The 14,161-nt window shown below is 32.7% G+C and overlaps 1 protein-coding gene across 2 annotated transcripts in view; it reads left to right on the top strand.

Moving 5' to 3' along the window:
• Nucleotides 1–9,510: 9,510 nt before the first annotated feature.
• The window catches only part of LOC126882429 (microsomal glutathione S-transferase 1-like), a 35,103-nt gene continuing 30,452 nt past the window's right edge, over nucleotides 9,511–14,161 (top strand). For both annotated transcript variants that reach the window (XM_050647379.1, XM_050647380.1), the window contains exon 1: nucleotides 9,511–9,822. In XM_050647379.1, the coding sequence (XP_050503336.1) occupies nucleotides 9,691–9,822 (132 nt within the window). In that variant the 5' untranslated portion in view covers nucleotides 9,511–9,690. The remainder of the gene's footprint in view (nucleotides 9,823–14,161) is intronic.

Below are 14,161 nucleotides of genomic sequence, written 5' to 3'. Positions count from 1 at the left end.
ATCTGTCTTTAAAAAGACAACCACATGCAACGGTGACATTAAAATTCTCGCGTTAGAGATCTCATAGTAAATCACGAGGGAAAACCAGGAAAAACCTCGTGATACTATCCCGACATCGTAAGTATTTGGTCTTATATTTAATTTACTCTCAAAATTAATACCAAATTATGACTTTACTATAATTTTTTTTAAATTATAAATAATGTCAATAATACATGGATATATAAGTAATACTAAAATATAAAATATGTACTAACTCGACTATTGACTTACTAATTGTGGTATTTTCTTTCTATTGACTTCCTCTTTCAGTATGGGTATCCACATCCTACTGCATTCCACCGAGGAATTTGCGACACAAAAAGGGAATCATTAAATCCTTATATGATAGAGCCAAAATTACTTGTTCTAAAGAAAATTCATTTTTAGAAGAAAAACAAGTCTTAACATCTGTTTTATTAAAAAATGATTATCCTTTATCGTTTATAAATAAGGAATTGTCAAGACTGGGTCGAATGGAACAGAACAACATAGAACGGGATCCTACAACATTCACAAGAAATAATACGAGGAAAATATCAATACCATACATAAAAGGACTATCCGAGAAACTTAAAACAATAGGAAATAAATTCAACATTTCAACAACGTTCAAAACAACCAACACATTGAGATCTATTCTATCTAAAACTAAACCTAACAATGAACAAGAAAGGACAAAGAATTGTATTTATAAAATACCTTGTGAATGCGAACAGTTTTATATAGGTGAAACATCAAGACCAATAAACGTTAGAATAAGTGAACATCAATCTTATATTAAAAATAGAGAATTTTATAGATCTCAAATATGTCAACACGCATGGGATAATGAACATAGAGTTCAGTGGAGAGATTCAAGTATAGTCCTGAAAGAAACAGATAGTAAAAAGAGAACAATCAAAGAAGCGGCTCTAATTATGCTAAACGAAACCAATTGTGTCGCAAATTCCTCGGTGGAATGCAGTAGGATGTGGATACCCATACTGAAAGAGGAAGTCAATAGAAAGAAAATACCACAATTAGTAAGTCAATAGTCGAGTTAGTACATATTTTATATTTTAGTATTACTTATATATCCATGTATTATTGACATTATTTATAATTTAAACAAAATTATAGTAAAGTCAGAATTTGGTATTAATTTTGAGAGTAAATTAAATATAAGACCAAATACTTACGATGTCGGGATAGTATCACGAGGTTTTTCCTGGTTTTCCCTCGTGATTTACTATGAGATCTCTAACGCGAGAATTTTAATGTCACCGTTGCATGTGGTTGTCTTTTTAAAGACAGATCACATGCTATGATTTTTTTGTGACGGATATTCTTGAGTTGGGGTTGATTTCATGTAATCGAATGAACTATCTTTCAGTAAAGTCGTCCCAGGAACGCAACTCATAAATATTGGCAATATCATTTTAAAGTCTTCTACTTTAAAATGTATCAATATGTATCTGAATTGCCGATATAAATGAGTCAAATTAAATAAATTATTAGAAGAATTTTTTTACTAAGCAACAACATTTTTGTTTCTGTTAGTAGTATTTTGTATTTTGACAACGGCACCCGATTTGGGCGTCGAAACGTTAATAAAAATCATTTTTTAATAATATTGTGGCTTATTTCCCATTATTAATAGTTAAAATTTTAATTTTTTATTAGTGTTCCGGGCATATTTGAGAAGAAGCATAAGTCAATTGTTATTATTGAAGTTGTCACCTAACTTTATCTGCAAAAATCCGAATGCCACCTCTCACATCAAAAAATAGACGTTTTTTCACAGATCAGCCCTGATCTAAAGCGCAATATAAACAATCATCCAGTAAAATGTGAAACAGTCAGAAAATGAAGCGATAAAATAATTTGAATATAATAGATTGTTATGATTTATAAAATGAACGAAGAAAGTGTTTGTAGATAACTACAAATAGATATGAAATGACACTGCGGTATCAAAATGCATGCCCTTGAATATTTTTATATGCACTGTGTATTAATAATAAGATTCTCTATCATAGACCAGGGTAGTTAGCACAAAATAAATCGATTTTTAAATACAGCACCTAGAGACTTGCTACTTTTTGCATTGTTTTCAGAATGATGCCAAAGGAAAAGTCTACTATAGAAAAATGGGTCGAAATAAACAGTGGCAATTTAAAGTGCATAAAATGCACCCACAAGTGCATAAGCATGTCAAAATAAGCGTATTAAGGGCGAGATGTTATTACTCGGGGGCTTCTGGGGTCGCTGAAGACGAATATGCCATCAAAACTGATCAGATTCACTGCTAAGGCACGTCATCTGAAGTTTCAAGGGGTTTCGGCACTAAATTGGTGCAATCTGCAAACAGATTACTCGGGAGGTTTTTTAGGCCACTGAACAAGAATATGCCATCAAAACCGATTTCGGGTGCACCAGGTGCACAAAAACCCTCCAATCTCCAGAAGATAACATGCCTTAGGTACCAGGTACCAGGTAACTTTGGGTACCAGGTAGTCTGGGGGGTCAGTTCTGATGGCGAATTTGTCTTCAGTAACCCCAAAAACCACTCGTGTAATCTGTTTGCATCAATTTAGTGCTGAAATCCTCGAACCTCCAGATGACGTGACCCTAGACACCAGGTGCTTCGGGTGTGGGATCTGATGGCGTATTCGTTTTCAGCAACCCCAGAAAACCGCCCGAATAATCTATTTACATCAATTTAATTCCAAAAATCCTCGAAACTCCAAAAGATCAGGTGCCTTAGCACTGACATAAGTGCTCCAGAGGCCGGTTCTGATGAGCGGAGGTAAATGCCTCACCAACCAGTAGAAACATTATAATCCGACAGGTATTTTCCTCACCAAATTTAAGGGTTCCTATTAATCCGGTAGGTATTTTCCTCACCAACTCACTCAGATAATAAAATAAAAATATAGATGTAATTTAAGAATGATTATTATGAAAGCATCCAAAATCCGAATAAAAGACATTAAATTCCTTACATTATTAGAATAGTTTATAATATAGATAATATGCAAAATGTATAAATTATTATTTAATATTTACTATTATACTAAGAGACACACTTTACAAAATCCATTTCATTTGATTAGACTGATATTAACAAATTTTCTACATTTATTTTTCAATTTCAGCTTAACTTCTTTATCTTTGATAGGTTTTGCAATATGCAAACTTTAAATTTTAACATACGTATACATATATCTGAAATTCTTTAATTTATTCGAATAAGATATACATATATGGATGGATGCGTATTATAAAGCGATGAATTAAAATGCGAATGAAAAGATTCGCAAGCATTCGTAGCACGAATAACAGAAGAACTTGCCTCTGCCCACAAATATGAGGAAAATATGGTATTTTCGTCTATATAAGTTTCAACTAAATAATCAACATATCTATCTAAAATTTCATTTTCTGGTTTGCATGACATTAAATCACACAAAACACAAAACAATCTGATACCTCTTGTGGTTTTATACAGTGCGTCCATAAAGTAACGCATAAATTCATTATTTCGCAAACCGGCAACTTTGAAGAAAAATCCCAAAACAGGTCGATTTTTATTTTTTAATTTCTCATTTTTTGGCATACACAGGGTGTCCCGAAAAGAATGTTCATAAATTATACCACACATTCTGGGGTCAAAAATAGTTCGATTGAACCTAACTTACCTTAGTACAAATGTGCTCACAAAAAAAGTTACAGCCTTTTGAAGTTACAAAATGAAAATCGATTTTTTTCAATATATCGAAAACTATTAGAGATTTTTTATTGAAAATGGACATGTATAATTCTTATGTCAGGAACATCTTAAAACAAAATTATAGTGAAATTTGTCCACCCCATAAAAAATTTATGGGGATTTTGTTCCCTTAAACCCCCCCAAACTTTTGTGTACGTTCCAATTAATTCATTATTGTGGTACCATTAGTTAAACACAACGTTTTTAAAACTTTTTTGCCTCTTAGTATTTTTTCGATAAGCCAGTTTTTATTGAGATGCGGCTTCTTTTTCAATATATTTACGTAAAAATTTTATGGGGGTTTTGTTCCTTTAAACCCCCCTAATGTTTGTGTACGTTCCAATTAAACTATTATTGTGGTACCATTAGTTAAACACAGTGTTTTTAAAACTTTTGTCTCTTAGTCTTTTGTTCATAAGTCACCTTTTATCGAGATGTAGCTTCTTTTTCAAAATATACCTAAAAATGTAAATTATAAATAAATTTTCAGATTATTAACAGGTCTCTATAACCGTACTTAACCATATACAAATATGTGGTGGATTCGACAAATATTCAAAATATCTCGATACACACTGGCTTATCGAAAAAGTACTAAGAGGCAAAAAAGTTTTAAAAATAATGTGTTTAACTAATAGTGCCACAATAATAATTTAATTGGAACGTACACAAAAGTTTGGGGGGGTTTAAGGGAACAAAACCCCCATAAAATTTGTATGGGGTGCACAAATTTTACTTAATTTTTTTTTAAGATATTGCTGTCGTAAAAATGCCACATGTCAATTTTCAATAAAAAATCTCTGAGAGTTTTCGATATATGAAAAAAAATCGATTTTCATTTTGTAACTTCAAAGGGCTGTAACTTTTTTTGTGTGCACTATTGTATATAGGTAAGTGAGGTTCAATCAACCTATTTTTGACCCCAGAATCTGTGGTATAATTTATGACCAATCTTTTCGGGACACCCTGTATATCATAGTAGTGACGTCATCCATCTGGGCGTGATGACGTAATCGATGATTTTTTTAAATGAGAAGAGGGGTCATGTGATAGCTCATTTGAAAGGGTATTAAATTCTCTATTCATTAATGTAAACATTAACATAATTATTTATACAGGGTGTTCAAAAAAATATTTTTTTAATTAAAATAATCGAGACAAAAAGAAGAATGTATGTAATTTATTTAATTCAAAATGCGTTTTCCTACTGTCAGTAAATAGAAACAAATGCAAGAGGCAGGTGGGTGGCAGCTTTAACATTGAATTTAAATGAAAAACAATATTTATTTGTCAAATAATTTTTTTTCCTATTTTCTGACAACATTAAAACGTATTTTGAATTAGATAAATTACATAAATTCTTCTTTTTGTTTCAATTACTTTAATTAAAAAAATGTTTTTTTGAACACTTTGTATAAATAATTATGTTAATGTGTATATTAGGGAATAGAGAATTGAATACCCTTTTAAATGAGCTATCACATGACCCCTCTTCTCTTTTAAAAAAATCATCGATTACGTCATCACGCCCAGATGGATGACGTCACTAGTATGATGTATATGTCAAAAAATCGGAAATTAAAAATAAAAATCGACCTGTTTCGGGATTTTCCTTTAAAGTCGCCGGTTTACGAAATAATGAATTTATGCGTTACTTTATGGACGCACTGTATAGGGTGAGGCAGATAACTGGCCTATTAGAAATATATCGAGAACTAAAGGCAACAGAATTATGAAAATTTGAGGAAAGGGATTTTGAAGAGTGATTTATTGAATGAAAATATTTTCACCTATTTGCTACTTCCGGTCATACCGGAAGTTGCTTATAACTTCGTTTTTTTAAATGGGACACCCCGTATATTTTTATATTTTTGTATTCTCCTCGATGTCTTCTTTCTTAAAATATGAAGTTTTGTAATATTATACAGGGTAGTTTAAAAGATAATTACGTTTTTTTCTAACTTTCGTAGCGACATTCACACCCTGTAGAATTGTAGCAGTTTCACAACAAAAACTCTGTTTATGTTTAAATGGTTTTTAATATAGTCTACTATTGTTCCGAATTGTTATTGTTTATTGTTAAAAAAACGAAGTTATAAGCAACTTCCGGTATAACCGGAAGTAGCAAATAGATGAAAATATTTTCATTGAATAGATCACTCTTCAAAACCCCTTTATTCCGATTTTCATAATCCTGTTGCCTTTAGTTCTCGAGATATTTCTAATAGGACGTTTATCTGCCTCACCCTGTATATATGTAAGGTCAAAAGTCTGTTTGAGCCACTTACCTTCTTCAAAATTATCTGTATATTGTGATGTTAAATCAAGAGCAAGAGACTGAATTTTTCTATACCAAGCTTGTTGTAGGTGAAATCTACAACCATGTATTTCAGTGTTCGGACCCAATTGAATGATTGCATTATGTATTGAATTGTGTCCTTGCCTTTTCAAAATCTACAAAAATTTTACTAAGATAAACTCAATTTTGAGAGCTTTAAACATTTCTGATTTTAATAAATAAAAAAATAGTTGTAAGCTTCTGTTTTTTTGTTTGGCAGTAAACAGTATAATAAAGAAATATAATGCCTATTAATTAGCCCAAGACTAGTGAATAATTGCAAATAATATGTGGTACAGTAAGCAATGTGCCATACATACAGTTGAGTCCGCAAATCTTTACCCGTGCGTCATCATTTAAATCATACGAAATAAGTCGATGATAAGTCGGAAATTGAAATTTACTAAACGCAACAGCAAGTGACAGTAAGTGACTTGCTGTTGCGTTAAGTAAATTTCAATTTCCGACTTATCATCGACTTATTTCGTATGCTTTAAGTGATGATGCACTGGTAAAGATTCCCGGACTCAACTGTACGAGAGGGGCAAAATTATGGAACAAATTCATTTTCTCTAAACTGGACGATTTTGAAGAAAAATGCCGAAATAGGTCGATTTTTATTTTTAAATTACAATTTTTTGGCCTATATTTCATACTAGTGACGTCATCCATCTGAACGTGATCACGTAGTCAATGATTTTTTTAAATGGGAATAGGGGTCGTGTGGTAGCTCATTTAAAAGGGTGTTTAATTCGCTATTCCGTAATATAAACATTAACATAATTATTTGTACATGGTGGCCAAAAAAATAATTCTTAGATTAAATTAAATAACGCAAAAAGAAGAATGTATTTAATTTATTTGACTCAAAATACATTATATTACTAAAAGAGAATGGAAAAAAAAGTTTATTTGGCAAATAAACATTGCTTTTCGCTTAAATTAAATGTTCAAACTGCCAAGAGGCAGGTGAGAGGTTGTTTGAGCTTTAATTTAAGTGAAAATTTCTACTTTCTACTTTGACAGCAGTACAATACATTTTGAGTGAAATAAATTACATAACTACATTTTTCTTTCTGCGTCAATTAATTTAATTCAAAAATTATTTTTTTGGTTAGGTACCCTGTATAAATAATGATTTAATGTTTATATTATTAAATAGAGAATTATTTTACCTTTCAAATGAGCTACCAAACGTGACTAGTTTGAAATATATGCCACAAAATTTTAATTTAAAAATAAAAATCGACCTGTTTCGGAATTTTTTCCAAAATCGTCCATTTTAGAGAAAATGAATTTATTCCATAATTTTTACCCTCTCTGTATAAAATTCAATGTAGCTAAAAGTCTTATATTTTTTCACAACTAGATACAATTATCTTACTTTTGACACAGTTTATAAAGAGAAAATTTTCCCCCTTGGTTGTTTTTTGATCACAGCTCTTCACAAATTCTTGAACACCATCAATATTGGAAGGAAGTTGACCAGGCATCATTTTTCGTCGACAAATATACAGTGCTAGTCAAAAGTCCGTACCCCCCTCGTATCTTTTAAACGGTTATACCTATAATAGTGAAATTTGTAGGGAGGAAATAAACGGACGTACGCTTCGTAACTGGTCATGACTGGTGACGTAATAGTGACAGATGACGTTACAGAGCCACTGTGACCGATAATTTTAAATGAGACCTTACGGCAAGTGATACCTCGTTTGAAAGGTATCCAAAATACCTATTTAGTCATACTAATTTTTTTGGGTTTTAGTTGATTTTGATTTTGGTGAATAAATTAAATAAATATAATATTGTAGTTTCGCATTTAATTGATAAAAATTCAAATGTCCGCCTATAGTTTTATTGTCAAAAAAGTTGACGTTTTTCAATTATCTAGTAGTTTTTACGTCAACGTCAACCTTTTTGAGAAGTAATCATATGCGGAATTTTGAATTTTTATTAATTAAATGCGAAACTACAATCTTATATTTATTTCATTTATTCATCAAAATTAGCTTAAACTCAAACAAAATTAATATGACTGAATAGGTATTTTGAATACCTTTCAAACTAGGTATCACTTGCTATAAGGTCCCATTTAAAATTATCTGTCACAGTGGCGCTGTAAAGTCATCTGTCATAATTACGTCACCTGTCATGACTAGTTAAGAAGCTTACGTCCGTTTATTTCCTCCCTCCAAATTTAACTATTATAGGTATAGTCGTTCAAAAGATACGAATGGGGTACGGACTTTTGACTAGCACTGTATATATTTTCTTATGTAACTGACATCAATCGTAGTAATTGTTTCATGCGAATTAGCTGCAAGCTCTTGGCGTATAATTTTTGCTGTTTTTTTTCAATTTGCACCAATAGTAAACAATTTCGCACTACAAGTTGTTTTATTACACCTCCAGAACACTTCTTCACTTTTTAAAACTTTCATTTTATAAAAAATAAAATTTTCAAATATATACCAGTAAAGGTTTACCGCGATTACTTTCCATTAAACATGCAATTTTTGTCAAAGTTCCAATTGTGACTAAAATAAAATACTATAATTAATTAATTATTATTATAGGTCATATAGGTAGATACTGTAATTCTCTAGTAGATACATGATTTCCTTGAATGCCTTTTAGTAAAATCTACCCGAAAGTACCATTTCGGTTTTGGTGGTTTTTCGGGCAAACAATTATTTTGGTGAGGAAAATACACCCGCCGGTGCTGATGGTGTATTCGTGTTCAGCGACTTCAAAAACCTCAAGTAATAAAATTTGACCCCGAATATGCTTATTTTGACATGTTTATGCACCTTTGGATGAATTTTATGCACTTTAAATTGCAATTACGCATTTCCACCCATTTTTCTATAGTAAACTTTTTCCCTGACATCCTCAACACATTGCAAAAAGTTGCACGTCTCTTCTTCTTCTTCTTCAGTGCCTTATCCGGTCCGGATGTTGGCGATCATCAAGGATATCATTGTTTTGTTGACTGCTCTGCGAAACAGCTCCGCGGAGGTTATCCCAAACCATTGTCGGAGGTTTTTCAACCACGAGATACGACGACGTCCCGGTCCTCTCCTGCCAAATACTTTGCTCTGCATGACGAGTTGAAGAACTCGATATTTTTCTTCGTTCCGCATCACGTGGCCAAGGTACTCAAGCTTACGTTGTTTTACTAAATTAAGCACTTCTTTTTTTTCTTTTGTCATGCGCTGTAAGACCTCAATGTTGGTGACATGGTCCACATAAGATATTTTTAGTATCCTCAGTGGCTTTATTTATTCCTATTATTTAACTATTTATTCCGGTATTTTAGTGCTAAATTCCCTGGTCTATCAATTTAATCGCATACTACAAATACTTAATAGAATCATCAACAAATTAATCAAAACAACTATTAGACTGCAGTACCTGCGTGTTTTCATTGACTTTAGTCACTTTAATATTCATAGTCAGTCGAAAGTTTTAACAATTCAGTCAATTTACACAAATTTAGTTGACACCATACGACACTCAACTTCATTGTTTTATCGACTCATAAAAATAGTATTCCACAATGAATACCGAAAAGTTGTATTTACCTATTAAACGTGAATTGTTGGAGTTTTATGTTTTTTGGGTGGCAATCCTAGTGTTCAAGTACTTATTGATGATTGCCCAGGTGGGCTTATCCAGAGTATACTTCAGGGTGAGTAGTTATTATTCTAATACATATTTCTGTTTATAATTTTTACATTATTTTTACATTCTGAATACTGGATTTAGTTTTGTTCTGGAGCTATTTTCTTGTGGTATCTTTATACAATTTACTATTTTTATTGGACTAAGCCACAACTTAGCTACACAAACGAAAAAAATACATTATCAGGAACTATGACATTTTTCAAAAAACCCAACAATCAATTTTTTTAAAGGTGGACACATTTTTCTGATAGTTTCGATTATTTTATTTTCACCCCTAAGCCAGGGTAAGAATCATTCAACCATTTTTTAATGACAATGAGGTCAAATAAGATATCGTTTTAAATCCCATGCAATTCCCTGTAAAATCAGTTAATCAGTCCCTGTAAAAATCAGTCTTAAAATTTTTAAATTCAGTTCAATACTTCATTTGGTTAAGATTCTAAATCTGTTTTCTTGTGACATGACTTGCCTAAGTTAAATACAGTAAAACCTCGATAGAACGGACCTCCTTTTAACGTACTTAACGGATATAACGGACGAAAAATCCCTTCAAATGTAAAAAAAATTGAATGCAAAAAGATATAAAAAATCGAATTCTGGAAGAAAAATTAGCAAGCACAGAATCAAAAATTAGGTTTTTTAAGAATGTGTACCTGCAGTGAGAAAATTTCAAGAGAAGAAACTGGAAATACCGCCGGAAGAGGTGAAATGTTAATGTTTATTGATTTTAGACAATTCTACTGCTCTTCACTCTGAAAATATTCTACGTTCAAAAGATGGTAACTTTAGGTTTATTTTTTTGGCCGAAAAATACAACATCGCTTATTCAACTCATGGACTGGAGCATATATAATGCTGAAAGTTTTTAGATGAAGTAATGGTTGTATTGCATGATGATACCGCAGGGGATACAAGAGAGCAGCATAATTTTAGAGAGTTGATTATTAAAAAAACAGCAAACTTCAAAAGCGCAAACAAAACTTGATTCCTTTTTCAAAGCAGGATTACCGACAGTAAGCCCGTTGATATCAAACAGCAACGTTACTTCACGAGTAAGACAAATACAATTTTGTTTGTGCTTTGTCTTTATTTATATCTAAATAGAGTGCACATATTTAAAAAAAAATTGATTTATTTAAACCTATTTTTATATAACGGACTTTCGCTTTTAACGGACACCCCATCCCCCATAATTAGTCCGTTATATCGAGGTTTTACTGTATTATGTTTCTATGGGATTAGAATCAATTGTTAGTAATGAAAATTACATTTTTACCTAAAGAGATTTGACGTTTCAATTTCCACTCCGGAAATCGTTTTCAAAAAGATTAATAAGCAAAATTGTATTAAAAAAGTATATAACCGCCAAGGTGTTGATAAGGTTATGTTTATAATAAAAAAATTGAGATGAATATACCTGGCCATCGTGTAGCCAAAAAAATTGAGATGAATGTACCCCTTGTAAGGCAACTGCCATGCTTTGGCTGAAAAGATTTGAGGGTGGATGTTTTCACCTTCAAAAAACGTGAATAACTTTTTGGCCATTTCTCGGAGAAAAATTACTTTTTCATATTCGAAAAGCTCAATTCGCTCATTCTGCAAAATAAAATTTCATCATTCAAACCTATATGCCTATGAAACTATTTTAAAAACTATTGCTTAAAACAGAGTTTTTCAATCTTTTTGATTTCACGACCCCTTTACAGATTGAAATATCCTGGCGACCCCCCTGTCGGCCCCTGTGTCATAAAAAGCCAAAGAAATAATTTAATTAAAAGACTACATACGTTAGGTAATGCTTTTTTCCTATTTTGGTACATTAATCTGTTATTCATTCGGGCCAAAAATTAAAGAACAACCAACATTTTGCTTTGCAGCTTGACAAATCTACAGATCTTTCCGACTGTGTAGTAGTATTTGTGCGCATTGAAGCAGATGACAGTATCACGGAAGAAATCTTATTTTATAAAGCACTTCCTGTAGACACTTCCTGCAGACACTACTGGCCAGTGTTTGTACGATATGTTTTTAAAAAGCACTTTAAATAATAAAGTACAATATTGATTGGAAAAAATGTATCGCTATTTGTAGCGATGGCGCTAAAACTATGACTGATAAAATAGCGGACTCACTGGAAAATAAAATCGATAATGCCAAACATATCCTGTTTTTACATTCTATTTTCTTCATCGACAGGCTCTAGCTGCTAAGGTAGTACCTTCTGATTTAAATGACGTGCTTATGGAGGTAATAAAAATTGTGAATTCTATCAAAGGTAAAGCTTTGCAAACTCTGCTATTCAGAATCGTTTGTGAAGATATGGACTCGCTTCATCAAAATCTCTTTTATCACACAGAGGTCAGATGGCTATCCAGAGGAAAGGTATTGACAAAGTTCTGGAACATATGGTTTTTCTGACCCCATTGACTCTTGAAATTAGAATTTTTGGCAGATTTTTTAGTCACCTTAACAATTTGAACAAGAACCCTTAAGGACGAGAAGAGGATATTTCAGCAGCTAAAGATGATAAAGTAAAAGCATTTGTGGTCAACCTCCTGCAAAACAAAATGTTTCGAGTCTTTTCTATATGTTTAGAAGATTGATGAAGATAATGCAACACACAAAAGTTTTGCAATATCGGCTCACATTCCTCGACTTGCACTCTGGAGCTGACAATGGGCGTAGATGGATTTTATACCCTTTTTTAGACAAATCAATAGATCCGGATGATGTCACCACAAAAATGAAAGAATGTCTTCTAGATTTAGGTGCTGATGGCATGATTAAAATGAAATTTTATTCGCAATATTTCGATGTATTTTGGATGAAAAGAAACACCAATATCCAAAACTAGCAAAAGGGAAGCTCTTAAATTATTAGTGCAATTCGCCACTTCATACTTGTGTGAACTGACATTTTATTCAATGGTAGTAGTCGAGGCATTGAAGCACAAAAAAGAGGCCTTACTGTCGATTTTAGGCGCAGTAAGAAGGATTTTAATGCAGTTTGGTGCGTTTGATTCGTGAGAATGTCAGGAAATTTTGTGAACTAATGTAATGAATAAGAAATCTAAAATTGCATTTGTGCATAAGAGAAATGCATTTCAAAAATGCATTTCGGTAAATAGTGGAAAAAATTGACTCAATTTTCTAACTCGGGGGTTTTTTGGGTCGCTGACAACGAATATGAGGTCGGCGAGAGTGTGCAAACTACCTGGTGTCTGCAGCGGGTGTAATAAACGTCTTCCTTTGGAGTATTATGGTAATTTGTTAGATAATTGGCCCAAACTTGTAACTCGGGGGTTTTTGGGTCGCTGAAAATGAATATGAGGTCGGCGAGAATGTGCAAACTACCTGGTGCCTGCAGTGGGTGTAATAAACGTCTTTCTCTGGAGTATTGTAGTAATTTATCATATAATTGGCTTAAACTCATTACTCGGGGGTTTTTGGGTTCGCTGAAAATGAATATGAGGTCGGCGAGAGTGTGAAAACTACCTGGTGCCTGCAGCGGGTGTAATAAACGTCTTTATCTGAAGTATTGTGGTAATTTATCATATAATTGGCTTAAACTCATTACTCGGGGGTTTTTTGGGGTCGCTGAAAATGAATATGAGGTCGGCGAGAATGTGCAAACTACCTGGTGCCTTTATCTGAAGTGTTGTGGTAATTTATCATATAATTGGCTTAAACTCATTACTCGGGGGTTTTTTGGGGTCGCTGAAAATGAATATGAGGTCGGCGAGAATGTGCAAACTACCTGGTGCCTTCAGCGGGTGTAATAAACGTTTTCCTCTGGAGTATTGTGGTAATTTATCATATAATTGGCTTAAACTCATTACTCGAAGGTTTTTGGGGTTGCTGAAAATGAATATGAGGTGGGCGAGAGTGTGCAAACTACCTGGTGCCTGCAGCAGGTGTAATAAACGTCTTCCTCTGGACTATTATGGTTATTTGTTAAATAATTGGACCAAACTTGTTACTCAGGGGTCTTTGGGGTCACTGAAAATAAATATCGCAACGACTAAATTCTAATTTCATATCATTTAAAGCAGTTTGAATTAAAGCGCAAGTGGATGATGTGGTTTTGCCTTGAGAGAAAATTACTAGATACAGAATGTACTTAATGGCTATTGCCAAAAATCAAAAGATTGTTATTGGAAAAATTCTTTCATTTGTTGATGCATTCACCCAGCATTTAAAAAGGGTATATTTACAAACACAAAGTTGGCTGAAAGGAGAGGATAGTAACATGAACCCAACCGATTGGGGATGGGAATTACAAAATAATGTATTAATTCTAGTTATAATGACTCGGCCACCTGGTCCTGCAAACATTTTAAATTT

The sequence above is a fragment of the Diabrotica virgifera genome, chromosome 3, assembly GCF_917563875.1.
Source record: "Diabrotica virgifera virgifera chromosome 3, PGI_DIABVI_V3a".
Classification (NCBI taxonomy): domain Eukaryota; kingdom Metazoa; phylum Arthropoda; class Insecta; order Coleoptera; family Chrysomelidae; genus Diabrotica; species Diabrotica virgifera.
This window is presented reverse-complemented; position numbering and strand designations above follow the sequence as displayed.